Source organism: Colobus angolensis, unplaced genomic scaffold (assembly GCF_000951035.1).
Source record: "Colobus angolensis palliatus isolate OR3802 unplaced genomic scaffold, Cang.pa_1.0 Scaffold18, whole genome shotgun sequence".
NCBI lineage: Eukaryota > Metazoa > Chordata > Mammalia > Primates > Cercopithecidae > Colobus > Colobus angolensis.
Genome location: NW_012114932.1, coordinates 1,395,448 through 1,420,087, shown reverse-complemented (window position 1 = coordinate 1,420,087; position 24,640 = coordinate 1,395,448). Strand labels below are relative to the sequence as shown.

The 24,640-nt window shown below is 56.0% G+C and overlaps 2 protein-coding genes across 6 annotated transcripts in view; one reads left to right on the top strand and one right to left on the bottom strand.

Moving 5' to 3' along the window:
- Positions 1–12,788: 12,788 nt before the first annotated feature.
- LOC105509660 (chromosome unknown open reading frame, human C3orf18) overlaps positions 12,789–24,640 on the bottom strand; it is a 13,170-nt gene continuing 1,318 nt past the window's right edge. Inside the window, exons 1-6 of one of the 4 annotated variants that reach the window (XM_011938992.1) lie at positions 22,139–22,482; positions 20,727–20,811; positions 20,187–20,582; positions 16,474–16,499; positions 15,676–15,823; positions 12,789–14,498 (exon numbers count right to left, since the gene is read on the bottom strand). In XM_011938992.1, coding sequence (XP_011794382.1) covers positions 14,418–14,498; positions 15,676–15,823; positions 16,474–16,499; positions 20,187–20,420 — 489 coding nt within the window. In that variant the 5' untranslated portion in view covers positions 20,421–20,582; positions 20,727–20,811; positions 22,139–22,482 and the 3' untranslated portion in view covers positions 12,789–14,417. Of the gene's footprint in view, positions 14,499–15,675; positions 15,824–16,473; positions 16,500–20,186; positions 20,583–20,726; positions 20,812–22,138; positions 22,483–24,640 lie in introns of those variants that run through there. The other 3 variants (XM_011938991.1, XM_011938995.1, XM_011938994.1) reach the window with 3 other exon arrangements.
- The window catches only part of HEMK1 (HemK methyltransferase family member 1), an 11,568-nt gene continuing 10,775 nt past the window's right edge, over positions 23,848–24,640 (top strand). The window contains exon 1 of one of the 2 annotated variants that reach the window (XM_011938996.1): positions 23,848–23,968. The gene's annotated coding sequence lies outside the window, so the exon portion shown is untranslated. Of the gene's footprint in view, positions 23,969–24,301; positions 24,637–24,640 lie in introns of those variants that run through there. The other variant, XM_011938997.1, reaches the window with a different exon arrangement.

The following is a 24,640-nucleotide window of genomic DNA, read 5'->3' as shown; positions in this document are numbered from 1 at the left end:
TTTTTTTTTTTGAGACGGAGTCTTGCTCTGTTACCCAGGCTGGAGTGCAGTGGCGTGATCTCGGCTCACTGCAACCTCTGCCTCCCGAGTTCAAGCTATACTTATGACTCAGCCTCTCGAGTAGCTGGGACCACAGGCATGTGCCATTATGCCCTGCTAATTTTTTTGTGTTTTTAGTAGAGACAGGGTTTCGCCATGTTGGCGAGGCTGGTCTCGGACTCCTGACCTCAAGTGATTCGCCCACCTCGGCCTTCCAAAGTGCTGGGATTACAGGCATGAGCTGCTGTGCCTGGTCCCCACCACTGCTTTTGAGGGTCTGCTTCTGTTGGCCACCTATCCTGTAGACTCCCTAACCTTTCCCATGATCCTGGTCTCAGCCCAGTTCCCACCATCTGTAACCCTCCTCCTGCGCACTTTGAGGGGACAGCCTCAAAGGACCTCCTTATCTTCCCCTGGCTGCTGTGCTCCTGCCATCAGTGTCAGCCCCCAGTGTGGTGCCTGTCCTGAAACTGGGCTCTCCAGGGCACTGAAAGCAGGAAGTCCATCCCCCACCCCACCCAGGTGCTCCTGGAATGCAGAGGTTGACTAAATGCACAGAGGTTTTCCCAGGGCTCTTGGCCGTGAAGCCCTCTGGGGTTGTGCTGTGTTGCACAGCCCAGCTCTGGCCCTTCCGGACTTCGGGAAGAAGGTGCCCTGCTTGACTCACCTCTGGGAGGCTGGACCAAAAGCAGCAGGGAGGACCCAGGACACTAGCTCCTGGCCCACCAGAAAGCAAGGCTCAGGGCACTGGCAGGAACAGCTGTCAGTTGAGGCAGGGTAGGAAGCGGACTGTGTGTAATCAGTAAGAAGCCATGTTTTTAAAAAAAATAACTCTGCCGTCAGTAGTGGTGAAACAATATGATAAATATGAGAAATAAATCTCGTTACCATATAATGAACTGCCTTATTAATGTGTTAAACTTGTAAGAAATGCTTAAGTGTTTAATTAGCAACTAATGAGGGTACCAATTAGGGATCATTATACATTTCTTTAAAACTCCTAATTGGCAGGGGGGCATTTCAATCAATGCCATAGGGCTGGCTCCACGGGGACCCCGTCCTGGCAGTACATCTGTTGGTTGTACCTGTAGGGCTACACATCTGGTAGCTAGCCCCATTGGAGCCCACAACAAGGCCAGGGCCACCTGAGTTGGACCTGGCCCCAAACCCCACTGGACACCAGGACTCAGTTTCTCCTCTGCCACTAAATCCTGCTATTGATCAAAGCCCACCTGAAATGGTGCCTGTCAGAAGGCTGCCCAGTCCCTCTCACCAGATGGAAGGACTTGGCCTGTTCTGAGGCTCAGGAGGCTGTGAGCTCACTTAGGACCATGGTTCTCCACCAGTGACCAGCTCCCTCAGGAGGCTGGAGGAAGAGTCACCAGGAGGCTGAGCAAAGGCTGAGCTGGTGCTGTGGCCACAGTGTGGATAGAGAGTTCCTGCATCTAGAGACAGGCTGAGAAACAATGCTAAGGTGCATCCTGGGGCACCCATGGGGCCTCCTCAGAGGCAGGACCTGGGTCTGTATCTCAGCTGAATCCTGGGCTCCTTTGCATGCAATCCCTGGCCCACGGCTGCTGCAGGGCTAGGCAATGGGACTCAGAGTAGACCATCTCTCCTGCCTCCAGGGCTCAACCCCCCTTCCCAGGGAAAGCCAAGCCAAGCAGATCTCTGGCCTGGCTGGAGGAAGGGGAGCATCCTAAGCAGCAGAAGCATGATTAATTACCAAATTAATTGCCAAATTAATCACCTGGGTGATTGCCAGAGAGCTGGAAAGATGTCAGGGAGGCAAGGCCCAGCCAGGGGCAGGGTGGGAAATAACCCTGGCACAGGCATGGGCAGAGAGCATAGAGGCAGGAGACTGGCTGCTGTCTGAGCAGATGGCCTGGGCACGATGGGAGGCAGCAGGTTGAGGACTCTGGAGGCCAGACTTGGGCATTCCAGAGTTCAGAAGAAGTCTTGCAGGCCTGAGTGGAGGATAGAGGGGCATTGGCAAATAGGGTGTGTCTGGGAGCTCCGTAGGGGAGGGTGGGAGGCCCAGGAAAATCTGACCAGGTGGTACTTATGCCATGCATATAAGTCTTGTCGGGAGGAGAGCGACTAGCCTTGGGAGCTGAGAGCTGGGGGAAGACCCTGGTTTGTGGCCTGGGGACTAGGAAGACAGTGGGCATCGCTGAGCCAGGCAGAGAATTGGCTGGGGAAAGGAGCCAGCCTCTCCCCTGCAGCCTGTGGACCCCCAGGCCTCCTAGGCCCTGAGCCCTTCTGTGGCTCTTGTATTAAGGAGTGACTGGGGAAGTGGCCAAGTAGCCTCAGCCACCCACCAGTTTTCAGGAATTTTCAGGAGCCAGAGGGCTCACCCCATCCTCCCCGGTGGAAAAATACTCTATGACCTTGTGGCCCAAGGCTGCTGCTTAGAGCCACGTCAGAGGGTTCCCTGGCCCCAGAGCTCAGAAGATGGGGCCCTACTGCCCCATCCTTCTCACCTGCCCCAGCTGCCCCTACTCACCTCTCCCAGGCTGGATCCGAGTCTGGGCTGTGTCTTTAGGAGGCTCCAGGTCAAGCCAGGTGTAGAGCACGGGATTGCCCCATGACCCTGCCCCCACCTGGCAGTGGGGGACTTGGTGAGGGCACATGCACTGCTAGGTAGAGGCAACTTTAGAACTCGGGGCCACTTCAAGGGTTAGACCTTCCAGACTGTGGAGCCAGGAAGTGTAACCTAGAACTGGGTGGCCCTGCAGCCCCTGTAGACCTCAGGGCTGCCCGAGGGCTGAGCCTGTGTATGGCTCAGAGGTCCCACCCCTGCAAAAGCTCTGTCCCCCGTGGGCCACCTTTCAGACCTTTAGCATGTCATTTACTAAGCAAATATTTACCTAGTGTTCCTGTATGTCAGGCACTGTTCTAGACCCTCTACACATATGAACTATTTTATTTTATTTTATATTATTTTTATTTTTATTTTTAGAGACAGGGTCTTTAAAGTGGAGAATGTGACCAAGGCTGGCTTTGACTTCCCATGCTCAAGCAATCCTCCCACCTCAGCCTCCTTAATAGCTGGGACTACAGGCACATGCCACCAAGCCTGGCTAATTAAAAAAAGCTTTTTTTTCTTTTTTCTTTTTTTTTTGTAGAGACGGGGGTCTTGCCGTGTTGCCCAGGCTGGTCTCAAACCCAGGGCTTGAACTCTTTTTATACTTTTTTTTCCCATATCTTGGTACTCACTGGCATTGAACTCTTAATTCTGTCAAGTAGGAAGACTTGCCCCACTTTACAGATGAAGAAACTGAGGCAAGAGGTTCAGGGACTTGCCTGGAGTTGCATGGTGGCTTAGCTGTGATTCAGATAAGCTCATTCATGTAGCAAGGGGCATTCAGGAGAATGCAGTTGCCCCAGGGCCCTTGGACAGGGGTGTCTGGGACACCTGGCACCAGAACCCATGGTATTATAGAAGGCAGAGCTGACTCGCCGTGAGGTATGCCTCCTCTGGAAGCCCAAAGAGGTGTGGGGCCAGTCGCAGCTCCTCCCTAGAGTCCAGCCGCCTGCTGCACTGGATCACCAGGAGTCCTGGCGCAGCAGCGGCTTGTTTCCTGCTGTCTGCCTTGCTGGACATGATATATGGGGAAGAGGTGGTACAGTTCCTGCCCTACCAGTCACAGCCAGGTCGCTGGAGGTGGCAAATGTCCCCATCTCGCTTGTTCATGTTGGGGGATGTAGGAGCCAAAAAGAAGGGGCCCTTGGTGACACACTCAGGAACCCACCATAAGGGACGCAGAGATAACCCAAGCCTGTTCAAGACTGCTGAAGGAGTTCAACAGAGCTGGGTGCAAATCCTGTGTGACCTAGGACAAGTCACTCAACCTTACTGAGACTCTGCGTCAGGCAAGGTGACTGATGGAGCTCATGAGAGCTCTGTGGGGAGGACCTGGGGGAGGGAGGTTGGCGTCTGAGAGCGGCTTTCTGCGCAATGCCTTGGGTGGGCAGGGAAGGGAGCCAGGATTTGAAGTAAGAATGAGACAGGCATTTACAGTGGAGGTCTCAGGGAAGGCAAAGGTGTGCAACAAGAAAAGCCTGGGAGGGAATGATCAGATGACTCTGAGAGCCTGGGCCCTGACCACTGAGGGGCATGCCTTACCCTCATCCCTCCCTAACCTCCGGCTAGCTAACCCTGCCAGTGGCCCAGTCCTGACAGCACTTACGGGACAGTAGCAGGTGGCCTCTCCCCCTGCTATGGAAGCTGCATGGTGAGGCCTAGGGGCCTGACCCCTGTGTGCCATCCTCAGTGCTTATGACAGGCCCCTTCTGTCCCCTAACTGCCCACAGGGCTGCTGCATCAAGTGGTAAGGCCTTGGGGTCCAGTCTTTATCCCCTGCTGGCGGAGGCTGTCCAAATCCCAGGGCAGGGCCCGCAGTTTAGATGCCCTGAGCCCAGATAGGTGGGCCCTGATGAGAAGAACCACCCTCCATAATAAAAGTACAAATAGGCCGGGCGCGGTGGCTCAAGCCTGTAATCCCAGCACTTTGAGAGGCCGAGATGGGCGGATCACGAGGTCAGGAGATGGAGACCATCCTGGCTAACACGGTGAAACCCCGTCTCTACTAAAAAATACAAAAAACTAGCTGGGCGAGGTGGTGGGCGCCTGTAGTCCCAGCTACTCGGGAGGCTGAGGCAGGAGAATGGCAGGAACCCAGGAGGCGGAGCTTGCAGTGAGCTGAGATCCGGCCACTGCACTCCAGCCTGGGCGACAGAGCGAGACTCGGTCTCAATAACAACAACAACAAAAAGTACAAATAGCTGCACACTTTCACTGATGGCTCTCCACGTGCTTTTAATATATTAACTCACTTAATTCCCATGAGGCAAGGACCACTTATTCAATTCTCCATTTGATAAATAGCCCTAAGCACCCACTATGTGGCAGACTCAGGATACAGTGGTGACCAGACAGTGTGCCTGACCCAACCCCAGTCCAGACCCGCTTCTGGCAGGGAGGAAGCAAACAGCTCCAATGCAGCAGCCTCCCAGACCCCAGGCCCCTGAAAAAAGCCTCAAGGCCAAATTTCAGGCAAGCCCCTGCCTGCTCCCACCTAATAATCTGGGTCTGCACCGCCACCTGGTGTTCACATTCAGAATGGCTCCAAACAGTGTGCCCTTGCCTCCCCCACGAAGGAAACTTGCACCCACCCCACCCACCCAGGTTTGGGATGGTCACCATTTGGGCGATGGGAAGAGGCCTCCTGGGCCCCTTTGGAGGGTGTGGAGGCAGGTGCGGTCTCCCTGGGGGAGTCATTTAGCAGCACCTGTTGTCCTGGTAGATCTTACAGAGCAGTGTCCAACAGATCCACTCCCCACCCAGCACCATCGTCTGCGACAAGGGCCTCAGCAGAGCAGGCAGGATAAGTATCGCACGGCGTGCTGGCCCAGCACCATGAGGGCGCTCCTTGCCCACCGGACTCACCTGGTGAGGTCACCATCTTAGTGTCCTGGCTGTGGGGAAGTTCATGTCCTTCACCCCTTGCCCCCTGCCCAGCCTGAAACATCCACCGCCACCTTTTATCAAACCCAGCAAGAGGCCCAGCACATGAAAGCCTTGCCTCACTCCCAGGCAGTGGTGTCGGCTCCTCTGGAGTCCCCTGTCCCCAGCTGCCTCTCTGGTCACTTCTTCCCGAGGGGGCTGTTGTTGCTGTCAGTGCTGCTGTCCTGACTTTCCTGCTGGGGGGTCTCTTCCAAGTCCAGCACCGACTGGGTGCCCCTCAGCACCAGAGCCCAGCAGAGGGCCTGCTGTGGAAGAGCTGGGAACGTGTGAAGAGAATGAATGAGTGGTGTCAGGAGAAGCCAGCTCTATCTTCAGAGGATATTCTTTCCTTGATCGGGGGTGTGAACTTGGGTTCACCTACCTGAGATCAAATTCAGGCCCTGCCTTGTGCTGAGCAACCCTACTGCCCTGTGCCTCAGTTTCCCCATCTGTAATGTGGGAGCACAAGGGGTGCCCACTCTGTGGGTTGCTGGGGAATTAAATGGGCTCGGATTCTGTCTGTGAGTGCCCCAGGAGGTCCACACGCACACAGACTCTGGGGCTGACTCATCTGAAGGGATTTATAGCATGAATCTTCCTGCCTCCTTCACCTGGAGTTTCAGAGTGTCATTTTTATTGACCCATTATCGAGCCGCTGAGGAATCCCTTAAATCTCTCATAATCTGGTGTTCTCAGCCTCCTCTGGGTAAAGAGCTTCCTGATGAGCTTCAGCTGGGGCAGGGTTTGGCCCACACTCTCATTGCTTGGACCTCTGGGGCCTCCAGCCTGCTAGCAGGGTGTGGGAAGAGGGTAGGGGTTTAATATCAGCCTTAGCTAGGGAGGGGCCTGAGATTCGGGTGAGTGAGGTATCCAGGGCATGAGATTTAAGGAGGCACACACATTAATGTTGGTGAAAGTGCAGTGTCAGTACCTGAGAGTGAGTGGCTCCTTAAATTTTGAAGCCTAGGCCCTTCATTCACTTGGCCTAGTCCTGGCCTTGCCAGTTGATTCCTACATCAGGGTCTGCAGTCTGGGGTCTGCTCTTCATGCCACATGTGGGAGAGGCCAAGTGCAGAGAAGAGATCTGAGGGTGGGACCACAGAACCCCTGGGCCACCAGACAGGTGATCTGTCTGAGAGTGGCAGTGCCTGGAACTGCAAGCAGGTGGCAGAACAGGCTGGCATGGAAGGTTGGCGGGCAGATTGGGGAGTGAAGTGGATAGTGCCTGCTGGGTGCCCTGTCAGGCCCCTGCACCCGCAGTCTCTGAGGCTTATCTTATCTGAGGCTGCTTTCTAGAATGGTGTGGGAGAAGGGCCAGGTCCCTGGCTCTGAGTCTGATGCCCTCAGTCTCTGGGTGCTGGGTCTCCTCCTCTGCAATAGGGGTGACCGTATACCCTCCCAGGGGCTACTGAGAGTAAAGTGAGATGGTGCCAGATTGCACCAATCAAGAGTGACTTATTAGGACCAGATTCTGGCCCTCAAGGTAGCCAAAGGCCCACTACCAAGGCCCTTCTGGCAGCTCTCCGGAGTTGTTGGCTGGAGCACCTGGAAGTTCATGTATGGAATTGTTATACATGTCTGGCACCACTCCTGGTTGGGGATACAGGGGCCTGTGTGCAAAACCACCTTACAGGGCTCTCAGTTCAGCATATAAGAGATGTGCTAGGTGAGGTAGATAGAATTGGACTGAACTCTCAAACCAGCCCCCATCCCACTAGCGTCCAGAAAGGTGCCATGGGAAACCATACCCAGGAAGAAACCTCAAGGTGGGCAGTAAACCAAGAGGGAGCTTTAGGGTCCCAGGATCAGCCAAGAGGTGGTCAGGATGAGGCTTACCTGGGGTGAGGGGCTCTGCTGCTCTTTGAGGAGCCCAGGTTTGGGGAGTCTCATTTGCTGAGTGCCTCACCCGCCGTACCTGGACCAAGGTTAGGGGTCCTATCTCTTTGACAGGGATCTCCATGAGCAAGACCACTTAGTTAGAAAATGACCTGGAAGATTGGGAAATTGGTGACATTCCTGGGTGCCAGCTATGTGCAGGGAGCCGGCCCTGTTCTCAGGCTCTCCCCGAGCTCTGCCCTTGTGACCTGCCATCCCTGCGTCGCGGCTGCACCGCCAGTCTCACTGCTTCTCTGAGTCCCCCTGTGCTTTGTCTATAAGAGGGGGCTAATGTTTATGACAGGGATTAAATGAGATGATGGGAGGGGGTACACAGCAGGTAGTAGGTGCTGTACGGTGGGGTAGGAGTAGAGATCCCCGTGGACAGCCCCTCTCAGGGTACCAGGCTCAAGAGAGGCATGAGCTCAAGTCCAAGTGGGGACTAGGGACTCAGACAGGGCTTAGACCAGCCCAGGCACTTGCCTTCATTTAGAGTAAAGAGAGAACATTGGCCAGGACAAAATTCAAAGAGAAGGTGAAGATGAAGGGGCCAAGGCTGAGGAGCCTGAGGGATCAGGGACAGCCACAGGTGAGGGACGTCCCAGGGAAAGTCCCCATGAAGCTAGCCTGAAGCCAGGGGCTTCATGTGTTCTCCGTGCCTTCCCTGCCAATGGCTCTGGCACAGGGGATAGCCTCCCGCCTGCCTTGGCCTCCAGCAAGAGCGTACCCCCGGCAGGAGGGCGCACCAGGCCCCTGCCCTGCCAGCCTCTCCAGCTGGACTCCAGGCTTTACCCAAGCTTTACTGGCTGAACTGTGTCTCCTTCTGTCACTAGGACAGACGGACAGAGGTGTGCCCAGGAACCCATCAGGCAGGCCTCTTTCTCATACCCACCACCCTGCCCCCTCCAAAATCAAAGATATGAGGTCCCCAAGGAGACTTCATCCAAATCCCCCCTCCAAGGTCCCCTGCTGAGAGACAATCCTTGTCCTTCACTTCAGACCTGGGAGACTTCAGGGCCTGGGAAGCAGTTATATTTGGTGTGGCTGGAGAAGCTCTGAATCACTGTCTTTGTCCCAGATTGTCTCTCCAAGGTTCCCAGTGAAGGGGAAGCACCGAGTGACTCTGAGCCTTATTAGAGCTTGGCCAGTCTGAAGGTGGGCCCAGATGACAGCCCCTAGCCCCTTCCCCGCTCCACCTAGGCCTTCCCTTTTCAGAGCCTATCCGACCAATTCCTGCCTCCCACCTCCCCGTGCCCGGGCAGAAAGAAGGGCAGGATTACTTTGTCCACTTTACAAATGAGTCAACTGAGGGCCAGAGGAGGGAACAGATCCTCCCTCCTGGTTTGGTCAGTTCATGCCAAATCCAGGACTGGGGCCTGAACCTGGAGAGTCCTGAGGAACAACCCCCTCACCCCCATTTCTTGCTCCCTCTATGGCCCACGACCTACTCTTTCTCAAGCCTCCACCCCAGCTCCCCTCCCCATTGCTCTGCCCACTCACCCAGGCTGGAACCATCGGGGCATCTTCTTCTGCAGCCCCCAAAGTTCTCAGCCAGGGCAAGCCTGAAGTTGGTATCAAGAACTGTGGTAAGGGGCCAAGTGGCTGCCAACTTCACTTTCTCCCTTGGTGTTGTGGGAAGAGCAGACAGCATGGGGCTCCAAAGCCCCACACAGTGGGGCAATCATGGACACTTCATTCAGCCCCTCTGACCACCCAGTTCTTCATGGGTAAATGGGGCTGGGCACCTCTTACAAGTCTGGCCCACTGGGGCCATCCATCAGCCCAGGCCCAGTGGCTTCTAACTGGTGACCTGCCCTCTTAACACCCCTTGGTGGGACTGGCTTTTATGTTATTGAGTCCCCCAGGCTGGGAATGAGGGGCTGCTCTGCTGGGCCACGAGCTGGACCCAGAGAAGGGAAGCTGGTGTTGCTGCCACAGGAGGATCAACCAGGAGTGTGGCACCTCCTGGATGCCGCTGTGCCTGCTGGAAGAGATAGCAGCACACCACTGGGTTTCTTGGGAAATGCCACGGGTAGAGAATGTTTCTCACTGGGTTCTGTTGTTCTGTTCCACTGCTAGACAGCCTGTGCCACATCTGTCACAGCCACAACCACACCCACAGAATAGGCAGCAGAGGCTGTCACATCCTGGCCTGCAACCCAGGTCCTGGTGAGTCAGGCAGAAAGTGAAGGTGGCTGGTGCTGCTCCTGTGCCTCCTCCAGGCAGGCCTCCCTGAATGCAACTCTTGGAGTTGGGAGCAACTCAGTCAGCACACTTTCTCTGACCAGCAGACTTGGCTCTCAAGGGCAGCAAGCACACCTGCAAGCACGTGGTTGAACATACCGAAAGTGCTTGATTCCTCCTGTGGACTCGGCATGAGGGAGACACCAGGGAGGCCCCTGTGTGATTTTTCACTTTGCTTTCAAGTTAAATGGCGTGATGGGCTACCTGAGATTTTGCCCAAAATGTGAACATCTGGCTCAGGCTGTGACCAACTGATCAGAGCTGACCTGGCTTACTGAAGGCCCTGGTATCCCCTGGGTGAGGCCAGGTAGGGGGCTCCCTGGCCTCAGAGTAAAGGTTGTCTAGACCTCCCTCCCCTGTCAGCAGATTCGAGTTCAGGGTAACATCTCCAGACAGAAACCTTGGCCCCAGGGTCCCAGAGGATCACCATCCCAGCAGAACCCTGAGAGAGAGGGGGATTCTTCAAAGCTGAGGGCAGACCTGAGAAGCAGGTCCTCCTCCTCTACCCAGCAGAAGGTCTCTTTGACACAGACTGCTTTCCCCAGGCCAGGGGCTGGGAAAAGGAAACCACCTTCCCAGATAGGTCTCAGCTCCGCCTCCCTCTCGGCTTCCCAGATAGACTCTCTCCTGGGCTGAAGCCCTAGAGTTTTTTCTGGGGCGGGCGAGGCGACACCCACTTCTTGTTCCTCCCTGTGTGCCTGCTGCCCTTCCCCTAGCTCCCTCGGGTTGAGGGAGAGGGGCAGGGAGTTGTTCCTGGGGAGCATTGACACCTGCCCTGATCTTCCACTCGCAGCACCAAAGCGCCTAGGGTGAGGGGGCAGGGATTGCTGCCAGGGCTCTGAGGGCTAAGGGGAGGTGACAGAAGGTGCCACAGGCAGACCCAGGCCCAGGTGGGAGGGCATCCTGGTCCCACCCCACCTAAGGGGTCTCCATGCTCTCCCTCTCCCTTCCTCCTTTTCCTGCAGCTGATGTCTACATACTTCTTGTTCTTTTCTCAGCAACTCTGGCCTTTTAGAGTGTCCTCTGGGTGACTAAGGCCCCCCTGTCCTGAGCCCTCAGAGGACAAGTTGTGTGGGGATGTCAAAACAGCGTCACCTGGGGTTCCCCCAGATATCATTGACCATGGCTCTCCACATTGAGGCCTGCTGAAGGGTGCAGCTGGGCAGGATGGGGCGGGGGTGTCTGCCCTCAGCCTATAAAATCCCTAGGCACACCCTGCCCCCACCCCACCTTCTTTTTCCTACAGCTCTAGATATAGAGATATATAGACCTACAGAATGTGTGTTATGTGTGTACACACACACACACACACACACACACACGTTTTTTTCTATTTGACATCTGTCTCCTCTATCTAGAATGGAAATGCAGAGTCTAGGTTGGTTCACCCTCAGGACTGTGATGCCAGGCTCATGATAGACACTTAGCAATGTTTCTGGAAGGAATCCATAGCAAGGTCAGTCTGCTCTACTGGAGTTTCTGGGCCCTCCCCCACAAGAACTTTCCTTTATATTCTGTAGGCGTCCCCAGTGCCTGCCTGCAGCCAGGCAATGGGATTATTCCATTCACTTTGGCTCAAAGGTGACATTTCACTTTATTAAACAAGAAGATGGCCTCTGAAGGTGCCAAGCCATATCTTCAGATACCACCTACTGCAAACTGCCCACCTTCTGAGCCCAAGCCCTGGTTGCTACTCCCAAGGAAGGGTTTTACTTCTGGAAGAGTGTGTGTGGGGTGTGTGTGTGTGTGTGTGTGTGTATTGTTGGGCAAGGGACATTTCTCAAAGGGCCCCATTTAACAGTCAGGAGCAGTGAGGCAGGCAGGCGACTCCATCTCATTCCACTGCCTGGCTGAGGGTGGTGAGCACACCAGGCTCAAGGCCTCAAGGAGGACACGCCAACCAGAACCTTTCATCCCAATATTTATTGACCCCACACTCTGGAAGACCTGGGAACTTGGTTTTCCTGAAGGACTGGGAATAAGAGATAGAGAGAAGGTGGGTGGATCGGGGAGAAGGTGCCTCTGAGGGCACAAGAGGTGCGAACAGGGGCCCTGGCACCCACAGAGTCTGCTGCCCTGTGCACATCGTCTAGCCAAGCCCGCTCCGCAGGAGAGGGGCATGGGGCAGGCAGCAGGAGCAGGTGGGCACTGGGGTCCTCCTGGAGCCACTGTCCAGGTCCTGGTCTCTGGAAGCCAGCCTTACTCTACAGGCCCCGTTTCTTCAGGATCCCCCAGATGCTGGGTCTTCTGCAGCTCCCACATCCCTAGGCTGAAGGGCCACCCAACAGGAAGGGAAGACACAGCCCACCACCACCTCTCCTCTCACTCCATGCCCCTCCAGAATCCTGCCAATCTGTTGAGGGAAGGAGACCTCTTCCAAAGATCAAGGCCATCACTGACAGGCTGAGCTGTGACCCCAGTGTGGTTGGTCCGTGGGCACATGGCCCTCCCCTTACCTAAGGCCCTGTCTCCCAGCCCCTTCCTCTAGCTCAGCCCTCCATTGTGGAACTGGTGGGGGCTCACCCACCCCTTATTTCCATGACGCTGGCCTGAAGACTCAGTTCTCTGGGGAGGGCCTGGATGTCACTTACAGTTCTGGTTTGTGGGACTTTCAGGGCTAAAACTGGAATAGTCCTGGGAAAAGCAGGATGGCTGGTCACCCTAGTGTCATTCTCCCCCAAACCCTTCTGAACCCTGCAGGTGGGTTCCACACAGATGACCCTAATGGCTTCCCACTCCTCACCCTTCCCCTGTACCCTTGTGCTCCAGAAAAAGCCACACTGGTTTGCTTCCTTTTGTGTTTCAGACGCAGCTCCTATGGGTCCTGAGGCGCCATATCTCCCCCAGGGCCCTTGGGGCTCAAGCCTCCTTCCTCCCCCAGTCCCACAAGGTCCTGTCCACTTGACCTTTCCACCCTAGGGGGTGGCAGGCCTTGGGACCCCAAGCCCCAGCGCAACCTTGAAGTCAGGGCCAGAGGCATTTCCTCCGACGGCTCAAGAGAAACCTGGGATGCCACCTCCTAGCTGTGATCCAAGCAACTATCCCCAGGCCCCCCACAGCCCCTCACCCATCCTGCCCCTCCTGGGGTTCCACACCCCAAGTGTCACAGGCTCACACTCTCTCCATGTAAACATCTTCATTCCATCTTTAATGCTCTCACATGGAGCTGCTCTGGGTTAAATTACAGCTGTATGCATCCTGAATTCCTGGCAGCCTCCAGTGGGCTCAAGTGCTAACATATTTATAGCATTTAGAGGAGGGAATAAATCCAGAACCTTCCTCATGGGGGCTTCCTAGGCCCTTCCCTCCTGACACGTGGCATTTGCCCAATGGAAGGTCTGCACACACTCCCCCTGCATCCCCTCCAACCAGCGGTGGACAGTGGTGGTGGAGAGGCTGGGCACGGGACATGCCTCTGTGCACGCTTGTGTGTATATGTATGCCCAGCGTAAAAAGATGCCCCGCTCTTGGGGTCTGTCTCTGCCCAATGCCTTGCCAGGACCCCTGGCATCAGCCCTGACCCTCCAAGGCTTATGGAGAGGCCAAGTGCAGGGACCCATCTCCTCACTCTCTAAACACTGAATGGCTCTTCCCATAGATGGGATGGAGGTGGGAAATTCATAGACCAGGTTTTTTAGATCTTTTTCTGAGGTGCAATCCCTCACTCGATTTCAGGCAGTCGTAACTGCCCCCTCTAGCCTGCAGCCTGTGATTGCTGCCCTCAGACCAACAGCCTCTCCCAACCCCAGATCCTCAGTAGAGCCCAAGACAGGGAGCCGCTTTCAGAAGCAGGTGAGCCTAGTGAAGCAATGCAGTGGAGAGAGAAACCCTGCCGTGCATGCTTCCCTCTTCCCTGCAGTCCCTGAAGACTGAAGGCACAGAAGATAGCCTACCCTGATGCTCCGCTACATACCATGGGGTACAGGTCGACTTGGAGGGTGGGGCCAATGTGGACAATCTCATCCTGCCCTCTGTGCTGGGACAGGCACATGTCTGCCCACGGGCACACTCATGCACATACATGAGGCCTCTCGGCAGGTCTGCGGGGGCTGCATCCTTCCACTTCCGTTCCCCTACTTCCTTCCCCCTTAGCTCCCATCCTAGCTTGGCCCCAGTAACATCTGGTTGCCAAGGATGGGTGGTTGGGAGACCTCCTGGACCCTCTGTAGTATGGATGGACCCTGGGTGTAAACTGTCCTTCTCCTGGCATCCTTGCATACTGGGCAGTTTCAGCTCCATCTCTGGGCTTCTCAGGGCCCATAACAGGTGCTGCCCTACCCTGTCTCTATAACTTGGGTGGTTTCCTCTCCCCACCCCAGAGGAGGCTCCAGATTCCAAAAAACAGGTCTTTCCCTAACAGAGGGAAACCTTCCCTTTCCTCCCCCAATTCCTCCCACTCCGTATCTCCCCCGATTTCCTCCACGTTAGTGGGGCAGACCCTAATGTGAGCAATCTGGACAGGGGATGAGGAAGCCAGCAGAGGCTCTTGACCTTCTCAGCATGAGGGATGCCCTTTGTGCCAGGGCCCTCAGGTCAGGAGAAGTCAGTGGTCAGAAGTCCAGCCTGGCCAGGGCCCTCTCTTAGAGCCTAGAGTCAGCAGGTGGGTCTGGAGAACAGCTGGGGCCTGGCAGGGCCCTCTCGTGTCTTGGCAGGGCAGGTCCTCAGAGTAGGTCTTGACAATCAGGGAGTGGGGAGCTCTGTGGGCACCATGGCGGGTCTCTATCAGAAGTTCAGGCTTGTCCCAGGCCACTCACGCATGGATGGCATTGGCCACATCGGTAAACACCAGCCGGCTGGGCCTCTGCTGTGGGCCCTGGGAGGGCAGAGTAGTCTGCAGGAAGACAGGCAGAGGCATCAGAGACCATGGGCAAGGCCATGCATTCACTGGCCCAGTCACCTCCACCCTTACTTCCTGGTGCCTGCTTATGGTTGGCACCAGCAATGGTTTCTGCCTGGAATGCCCTCCCTGCAAGCTCAGCCTAGAAATACTACTTGCTCAGATGACTCCTCCCCAACTTGCCCTGTCACCTTGGAGGCACTTACTGTGTTGATTTAATTACACACGCATTGCCTTTTCCCAGCGGGGGATCAGAGGGCAGGACTCTGTACCCCCAAGCCCTAGCACAGGGCCTGGCACAGGGAGGAACATGGAAACAAGTGTCAAGTGGCCAGCAGTCCCAGTGGCTGGGTGGACCAAGGTTCTCAGTGCGAGTTCCTGAATATCCCAAGGGGGCAATATATTCTGACCCAGGTGATGCAGAACCTTTGGCAAAACCAAAGGGTCTTCAGACTCCCAGCCTGGATTCTTTCTGAGTCCAAGAAGATGCAAAGAGGCTGGATGAGTCAGGGGCAGGTCAGGCCTGCTGATGGTGCTCTGGCCCGTGGGGATTTGGGGGAATGGTAGCAAATGGTCAGGCAGCCCAGTGGCTACAGCAGGATGGCCACACAGGCACCTATCCCTTTGGACACAGGAGGCAAGTTTGGCTGGGATCTTCACATGCCTGGGTCTGTCAGCCACTGGGAATCTACCAGCCTACTCAGAGGTACTGCTGCCCAAGAGTCTGACCCCATCCACAACCCACTCAGGGCCACGGACTCTCAGGAATCAGAGGAACCTGGGGTCCTAGCCACCAACCATCTCCCCCATTAGTCCTTTCCTACTTTCCTAACCAGTATATGGGGGCACGTGGGGCAAGAATTAGGATTTTCACTTGTGGATGAGAACACTGAGGCTCAGAGATGCCAGTGGGTCTCCCAAGATCAGCAGGCTATGAGGCAGAGCCAGGCTGGATCCCAGGACTGCCTCAGCCTGGCCTTGTGCTGTGAGTTTGTGTGTGGCCCCAGAGCAATCTGACCACTTTCTGAACAAATCTGGCAAAAGCCATGTACCCAATACCTGCCATCTGACCAGAAGGCAGGTGCTAGAAAGCTGCATGAGAAGGAGGGAGGGTGAGGATGGAGGACAAAGGACAATGCAGGCGGGGTGGGGAGCCTGGTCAGTGACCAACCTTGCCCTGTATGGCCTGCACAGAAGTGGCAGCCTGCACAGAGGCGGCGTCCCGCCCATGTTCCAGCAGCTCCTGCTCCAACTCATCTTGTTCCTCCATGGGGTCGAAGTTGTACATGGGCATGAGCTGGTGGCGTAGCTTCTCCAGCCTGGGGATGGGGGCAAAGGCTGCTGGGGACAGGGCAGGCCCTTCCCCTCCCAGCAGCCCTCCAGGCCTTGCCTGCTGACTAGCTGAGCCATAGCACACAACCATGCTTAGGGCCTTAAGATTTCCCTTGAAATGAGAACAAATGACAGACATTTCTGCACCTATAGTACCAGCTCAATCCCTTAAATGGGTAGCCAGGGAGGCAGCAGTTATCCACTCTAGGGTAATGCCATAGGCCAAGTAGTTGTCATCCATGGGCCCTACAGGGATCACCTAGGTTAGGGCCTTGCTGTAATCCACAACGTCTGAGTCTCAGGTGGGGTTGGGGAGCCAGTAGCAGTCAGCTCAGAGCAGCAGGGCAAGGGTGGTGGGCAGTCGGGTGGGAGTAATCCCAGTCTTCCCCCTCCCTGCCCATCCCCAATCTCAGGGTTATACCCAGTTATCTAGAATCCTCACACCTGCCTGCCCTGTGTGTGAGATCCTTGTGGGCCCTCAACCCTCCCCAAAGGAAAGTGGTCACCCCCAACTGTGAATGGGCAGAAGAGGCCTTGACTCCCTGACCAGCTTTTCACTCACTTCCCTCAGAGCCCAGCCCAGCACTGCCCATGGGCTCGAGATTTGGTTGGGATTTTGGTTGGGGTGGGGAATTACCTCTTCTTCTTCCTGATGTACAAAACCTGCAAGAGAAGGAGCAGCATCAAATGGCAAGGAGAGGAGGTCCTGAGGAACCCAGCAGCCCTTCTGGATGGGGACGTGCTGAGGCTGATGAATAAGAGACCCATGGGTCCCCATCCTAATGACACATACACCCCCCGTTCACCTTCATGCCTCCTTTTTTTTCTTTTTTTTTGAGACAGAGTCTCACTCTGTCACCCAGGCTGGAGTACAGTGGCACAATCTCAGCTCACTGCAACCTCCACTCCTGGGTTCAAGTGATTCTCCTGCCTCAGCCTCCCAAGTAGTTGGGAGGGCGTGCACCACCACACCCGGCTAATTTTTGTAATTTTAGTAGAGATGGGGTTTCACCATGTTGGCCAGGCTGGTCTTGAACTCCTGACCTCGAGATCAGCCCACCTTGGCCTCCTACAGTGCTGGGATTGCAGGCGTGAGCCCCCGCGCCCGCCCCATGCCTCCTTTTGACATTGTAGCTGCAGACAGTGCCCAGGCTGAGTTTGGGGACTCAGAGGCTCCCTCCAGCCTGGGAGCCCACACAGTTAGGCCCAGCCTGGGGACTGGTGGGCCCCAACTATTGGCTGAGCTGCCAATACTAACTGTAGCTCCAGCCACTCAGCACCCACCTGTGGCTCCCCAGGGCTGAAGAGGAAAGGGAAGACTTCAGCACGTACCCTCCCCTCAACTCTTCCCAGGCCCAAAGCCACATGCAGGCAAAAAGTAAAGGGACCAGGTAAGGTGGTGCATGCCTGTAGTCCCAGTTACTCAAGAGTCTGAGGCAGGAGGATCTCTTGAGCCCAGGAGTTTGAGTGCAGCCCGGGCAACCCCGTCTCTATAACAACAAAAAGAACCAGGGACAGGCAGTGGCCAGACTCTGTAGCGTGTAGAGCAGTGGCTCTAGGCAAGACAATGAGCTGGTGGTCTCTGGAGTTCCTATGGGAGGCTGATGGCTCCCAGTGGACGAAGGTAGGGGTGGGGGACCGGAGCCCCTAGGCATCAGCCCAGGTCAACCCCCCAAAGCTCTGATGCAAGAGGAACCCCCAAGATCCGGTCCCCCAATGTACAACCTTAAAGATGAGGGCCTAGGCAGCCTGAGAAAACATCTAGGACCTCTAGGTCAGAGCAAGAAACCCTGTACAATGCACTGAGGAGAGGAAGGAAGCGGGTAACAACTGGGGAACCACCTTGGGTAGGGAATCCAGGGACTTCTGCCATCATCCTGCTCTTCCCTAAACTGGCAGTTTCTGACTACCAGGAGCATGACTACCTCTGCCTGGGGCAAAGTACAGCCCTGTGGTTTGCTCCAAATCCTCTCACATTCTTTGTGGCCCATTCACAGCTTGAATCTGGTTTGGTTTCCAGCCTGGCCCAGAGCTCCTCCTGCAGGACCCCCCAAACCTAAAAAGAAACTGGGGTATCGATCCTCATTCTCCCCTCCTGTCCAGGGTCCCATGTAGGGGTGCTCCCTTGCTCTCCTGTGGGTAGGCTGCAACAGGAACTCTGGGATCTTCTGGCCCAGCCCCTGCCACCATGAGCAAGTGGATCCAGCCCCAGCCCCAGCCCCTGTGGTCCCCACCTCTCAACCCTTGCCCCAAGCCCTCCTCCCTCCCCTGAGACCCTGGGATTCAGAAGGATCTACAGAAAAGGCCAGAACTTTTACCCAATTTCCATGCCTTTTCCCCTGTTCCTCAGCTAACACCCACCCCCACACCTTCCTTTCCAAATCTTCTCTACCCTTCACTGTCCAGCAGGTGCAGCCCCGCCTCCTCCAGGAACCTCCCCCACCACTGATCCTGGTCTGCCCGTGCCAAGCACTTTTCCCTCCTGGGTAAGGCAGAAAGCCTGGTGCAGATTTGCTCCTCCTTGTACCCACGGCCCTCCTTGAGACTGGCATCGGGGAGAGGAAGCAGCACTTAGTGAGCACCTCTGGGCCTGTCTGCAGTCCCCAGGAGCTATCTTCTGCCCTCCGCTGCCTTTGTCCTATGAGCTTCCTACCTCTCTGATTTTGGCAAGCCGGCCATCCACCCAGGCCTTTTGAATGTTCCTCTAGAACAAAGAGTAAGAAAGCGTTCTCAAGTTCCAAGGACAAAACCTTTCACTGAGAGTAAAGAGGGCAGTTTCTAGGCCCCATTTTGCCCGTAAGGGTGCCTCCATCTGCTTACCCACTGCATGGGTGCCAAGGGAAAACACTGGCATCCTGCCTTACCCCCACCCAGGAGACCTCTCAGGCCCTGGCCTCGTTCTGCCTATGCTGCGCCCTGGGCCTGCTTCCTGGCTGGCAGTTGCTCCCTGGCAGCAATCTGGAGCCTGTGGGGCCCATATGGCAACCCTGGTTTAACAGCAGCTCCAACCAGGCCATGATGGACCATCCACAGCCCTACTTGTCAGAGCAACATGCTCCTGAGCCCAAGGCCAGCCATCAGAACCTGCAAGGGGCAGTGGGCAGAATCCTACCATTGCCAGGCACACTGGGGAACTTCAGGGGCACCCCATCCTCCCTAGTCTCAGCCTGCACGATCTCCAGTGGTCCCTCAGTGACATTCTGAGTGTCCATGTATCATCTTAGGGGGACAGCCCATATCCTTAGGGACTGACACCAGATCAAGAGGCATCACACTCACTGCTGGATGATACCTGCAGCCCTCTCCCCAGCCCCCTTCCTTCCTGATGGCTGCCACCTCCACCCCTTCTCATGACACGGAGGCCAGGCTTGCACTTTGAAGTCTCAACTCTAATTTTGCTTCTCAGTTGTCCCTAACCACCCAGCCTGGAAAGCTCCTGCTTTCCTGCTTGAGTCCCCAAGTCAGTCCCTGCAGGCTTCCCTTGGAAACCTTGGTTTTTATGTTTCCCGCTTCCTGTAAGAACCACAGGGCAGGACCTTGTCTTCCTAGCCTCTATTGGGTTCCAAAGGCCTGGTCCAGGGCAGGTACACTCAGTAAAGTGAGTAAATGAATGTTCACTGCCAACAGCCTCCCAGGCGCAGATCAGCTCACCCAGACTCTGCTGCCCACAGTCCACATCAACCACCTTTAAGCCTCTTCTCCTATTGCAACCCCATACCCACTGCCCTAATTGTCCTGCTGGCTGCTCACAGAACCTCCTGTCTGCCTCCAAACTTTTGCCCATCAGGACCCTCCACTTGGAACTCCCGGACTACTACGTGGCCCTCACCACCCAGCTCAAGACACCATGTAATTCCCGAGAACCTTTTCTGTTTCTTCCAGTCGGAAGCATTGCCTCTCTGGTCTCTGGGCCCTAGTGGACAAATCTCTGTGAGAGAGGAGGACCGCACTCTCATTAATAGATTGTTGGCTGGGCAAAGAGGCTCATGCCTGTAATCCCAGAACTTTGGGAGGCTGACGGGGGCAGATCACTTGAGGCCAGGAGTTCAAGACCAGCCTGACCAATATAACGAAACCCCATCTCTACTAAAAATATAAAAAATTAGCCAGGCATGGCAGCTCACGCCTGTAATCCCAGCTACTTGGGAGGCTGAGGCAGCAGACTCGCTTAAGCCCAGGAGGTAGAGGTTGCACTGAGCCGAGATCGAGCCGTTGCACTCCAGCCTGGATGACGGAGCAAGACTCTGTCTCAAAAACAACAACAACAACAACCAGACTGTCTTCTGATTGAACAGGTTCTCTATAAATCTAAACACTGATTATCCTCCCCCAGCCTACCCCAGCTCTCACCATGGCCACAGCCAGGCCTATCACCGTGATGATCCCAAAGGACAGAAGCATGGTACCCACGCCGGCCGTGCCACCAGCCGCATCAGGGATTCTGGTGTCATTAAAGGTGGTGGCCTCTGGGCTGAGGGTAGTGGTCTCGGAGGCTGGCCCATCTGTGGCAGGTTCCAGGTCAGACTCAGAGGTGGGTGGGCGGCTGCTGAACCAGCCCCTAGCAGATGCGGTCCTGGAGTTCATGCTGACGCGGAGAGGGCCCTGGCTGAGAGGCTGCCTGAGGCCAGTCAACCTGCCCACTCACTCCTGACTCCGGAGTGCCCCAGCCTGTGGTTCTTGCCACCTGTGGTGGCCACCTGCACAGTCACCTCCTTGGATAAAGGGAGCCCCCTGCCTTCCTGGGTGCTAGAAAGGAAAGAATAAGAAACATAAGGCTAAGGACAGGGACTCAGTAGTGAGATGAAGTCTCTCTAGGTTCTGAAAGCACTGGTGAGGTAAAGGTTTGAGGGCAAGGATGAGGGCAAGTTCAGGAGGCATTAGGACACATACTTTACATATCTATGGTACCCCTGTTTTTAGGAACAAAAATGAAGCCCTGCATCCTCTGTGGATAAGATGATCATAGTAATCAAACCTGGAAGATATGAAAGACAGCAGGGATGTTTGAAAGAAAAGGTCTCCCTCCCCTGATCAAAAACTCCCCCCAACCTGTGTCCCCATATCCCCCACCACCCCAGATCCACCACCTCATTCCCTGCCTCCCACATCCCTCATCCTGCTTGGGGAAAAAATACCACAGCTTTTTCCTTTCCTGGAGGGAAACACTTGCCCAAGAGTCAGACAAGCCTGTTTTTGAAACCTAGCTCAGCCGCTTAACTAGTGATCCCTGGAAAGTCACTCCACCTCTCTGTGTCTACGTTTTCCTGAGTCTACAGGGTCATGGGGTTACAGAAATGGCAGAACAAACAGGTCTCAAAGAAAGACTTAGCTCAGCACAACCCCCATCCACAGTAAGAATCCACTACATGTTAGATTTTCTCCCCATGGCCAACCCAGTCACAAAGGGGAGCCATGGGAGCCCCTGGAATCAGTCCACTGTGTGGTCCAGACTATGCTTGGAGTGTGGGTGGAGGCTGATGTGGAAAGACCAGAAGACAAGAAGGAGAGAGAGGCTCTGGTTCTTTGGCCGGGCTTCTCTGCAGGCTCTCGGGGACATTGGACTGCCCTCCCCACCCACCAACAATAGAGGGGCTGCTAGGGTCAAGAAGAAAGGCGAGGCAGGAATGGAGCTCCCAGTTTGGGTGCCTTCTCTTCCTTTACCCACCTCCTCTGGAAGCAGAAGGTTAGAGATTTGCCCAGTGAAGAGGGCCCTGGTTAAGGTGGGGTGGGAAGAGGTCCCAGTCAAGCTGCAGACGGGGCGGCCTAGGGAGAGGAAGGATACCTAGCTCATGGGTGCACACGTCCCTTTCTGTGCTGGTTCATGGGCATTAGTGGGGGTGCCTCCCTGTGCAGATGCATGTACGTGTGTGAGGTGTGTACACACCTCTGGTGGCCCCTGAGGAAGGGGCAAGGCTGGCAGAGGGTTATGGGGTAGAAAGGCTCATCCCTCTTTGCCTTCTCCCTCCAGCTAGGTTGGGCACATAGGAAGTCCTGGGTTCTTTTCTTGGCTTTGCAACTGATCCCGGGCGTGACCTTGGGCCAAACCCTTAACTCTGGGGCTCTGTTTACATCGCCTCCCAAAGGAGAGAAGGGGCCCTACCGACCACTTTCCAGGCCTGCCTCAGGGTCCAAAGGGTAAGGGAAGGAAACCGGGGCGAAAGGGGTCAGCACCGCGACCTTCGAGAACCCGCATGCCGTTCTCCACCAGGTCTCTCAGTCCTCCCTGCCCCAATCCTCATGCCCGCCTCCGCGACCCTGTGATGCCTCCCTTCTTGCACAGGAGCAGCGACCTCAGCACTTACTTAATCCTCTCCCGGCGCCGAGCTCAGTTGGAGAGGCTAGGGGTGGTAGTGACTGGCAGGAGGCCAGGGCGGGGGGAACCCCCAGGCCCGGCGTCGGGGGCTGCGGGTCCGACCAGAGGTCCACCCTCCCTGCAAGCTCCGAGCCGCTGGCCAGGCCCGCTACTGCGCACCGGCCTCAGCTGCGAGCGCTGGCTCTGCCGGCCTGAGCCAGGGTGGGTGAGCCAGGGTGGGTAGGGCCGGGACCCACGGCAGGGGTGGGGCGGGGCGGAGCAGCCTGGGGGGATCCCCGAAGCTACAGCGCCTTGCTTCACTGCGCGCCCCGCGCTCCCGGTCCCCGATTGGCTGTCGGGCCTAGAGCCCGCCCAGAATTGGACTGTTCGCTTGTCGCTCGGTTCTGGCTCCACCCCTAGAGGGATCCTGGAGCCTGGCGCCTGGAGCCTGGTTGCAGTTTTTAGAGAGTACCCCTGACTGCGTGGCCTCCGCTGAAGTTGGGCGGGGGACCGTGCGTGGCTAGGTCCTTCCTGGGCCAGACCTCGGGACCCCTGCCAGGTACCCGTGCCGGGACAGACTCACGCACCCAAAACGCGGATGTACAGAGGAGACTTGGGGGAGAGCAGTAGACTGGGAGTCCTTGGGCCTGCACTGAACTCTGGCTGACTTTGTGACCTTGAAGAAACTACTTTTCCCTTCCTGAACCTTGGCTTTCTACTCAGATGGGTACTCTGGTGTGAGAGTTCTTGGCAAATGACTCCAACCCCGGGCTAGAAATGGGGAATCTTCGTCCAGAGAAGTTGAGAGTGGGGCGGATTTATTACTGGGCACCCCGACCCAGGCAAGTCTACATGTACCCTCACAATAGCTTCCATCCACAGCATGATCATCTCAGGGAAGGAGCCCTCAGATACTCCTAATCCGCCGGTTTTCAAAGGAGTTTATGGGGGTCACAGGGTAGCCTGGTACAAATGCGAACGCTCTTGTGTCTCCTGGTCTGGGAAGGAGCCAGGGAAACAGCATGTTTAATAGTTTAAGGCCTGGCGTGGTGGCTCACACCTGTAATCCCAGCACTTTGAGAGGCCGAGGCGATGGATCACCTAAGGTCAGGAGTTCGAGACCAGCCTGACGAACATGGTGAAACCCCGTTTCTATTAAAAATACAGAATTAGCCAGTCGTGTTGGCTCACGCCTGTAATCCCAGCTAATTGGGAGACTAAGGCTGGAGAATCGCTTGAACCCGGAGTCCGAGGTTGCAGTGAGCAGAGATCGCGCCATTGTACTTCACCCTGGGCAACAAGAGGAAACTCCGTCTCAAAAAAAAAAAAAAAAAAAAGTAGTACATTCTGGTGGGGGGATGTTGACAAGACACACTTTGGGAGACGCTGCCATGTATTTTATAGAAGGCGCAACTGAGGTCCCGAGGGGTCCCAACACCTGGACAAAGTCTCTTGATGACTTGCCAAATAGAGTCAGGATTCGCACCAGGAAAAGAGCGGCCCCTGGGGTCTGGCCGCCACTCAGCCGGCCCCCTGGTGGGCTCGGCCACTGACCTAGGTAGAGTCACGACACTGGGACTGGACCCTAAAGTTGGACCTATCTTCAACACTGGAACCCGCCTTCGCACATCTCCACCCGGCCCCCAGGCTAAGATAGACCACTCCCCCGGACATCTGGTCCCCGCTCGAACACACAGGCCCTTTGGTGACACGCCTCCGTTCCGGCAGGCTACTGGGCTCTGCCCACACACCTACCAGGCTCGGTTCCTAAAAGCCAGCTCGGAGCAATCCCCTTGGGCTGCAGCCAAATCCCTGATGTGATTTTAAGGAAGACCAGCAGGTCCGGGTCTCCAGGGGTCAACCCCACACACATCCCCCGCACTTTCCTGCATGTAGGCCTGCGGGCGTAGAGGGCGTGGAATTCACAGCCTCCCCACCCATCCGCAGGGGTCTCCCGGGAGGAATCCACAGGCGATGGGAACCCTGAAGCTGGGCTACGGCGTCCGCCCGAGCCTTTTCTTAAATGCACCAACCCCGGAAGCGGGGCATCCAAGGGAGCGAGCGACGGGTCACGCACGTCCTGGCGTTCAGTACGGGCCAGCTTCTCCGGCTGGTGGGAGGGTAGGGAGCCTCTCAGGCAGGTATGCACGGGAGGTGGGGCTCGGAAGGGGATGTTTCGACTGCAACCGCCTGGAGACCTGGCCGGTCCCATTCTCCATAGTGGAGATGGGGAAACAGGGTTGGAGGGAGGGGACCCCGTCTGGGTCGTTAACAATGCAGTGCGTAGCTGTGAGGGAATTTACACCTCTGACTTCGGGCCTTTGTTCCTGGGACGACGTACTGGTGCACAGAGCCGCTTCTGGAGTCTGATGAACTCGGGTTCGTGTCTTGTCTGGGACAGTTTCTTTTTCGCTCTTTTTTTTTTTTTTTTTTAGACGGAGTCTCTCTCTGGCACCCAGGCTGGAGTACAGTGGCACAATCTCAGCTCACTGCAACCTCCACTCCTGGGTTC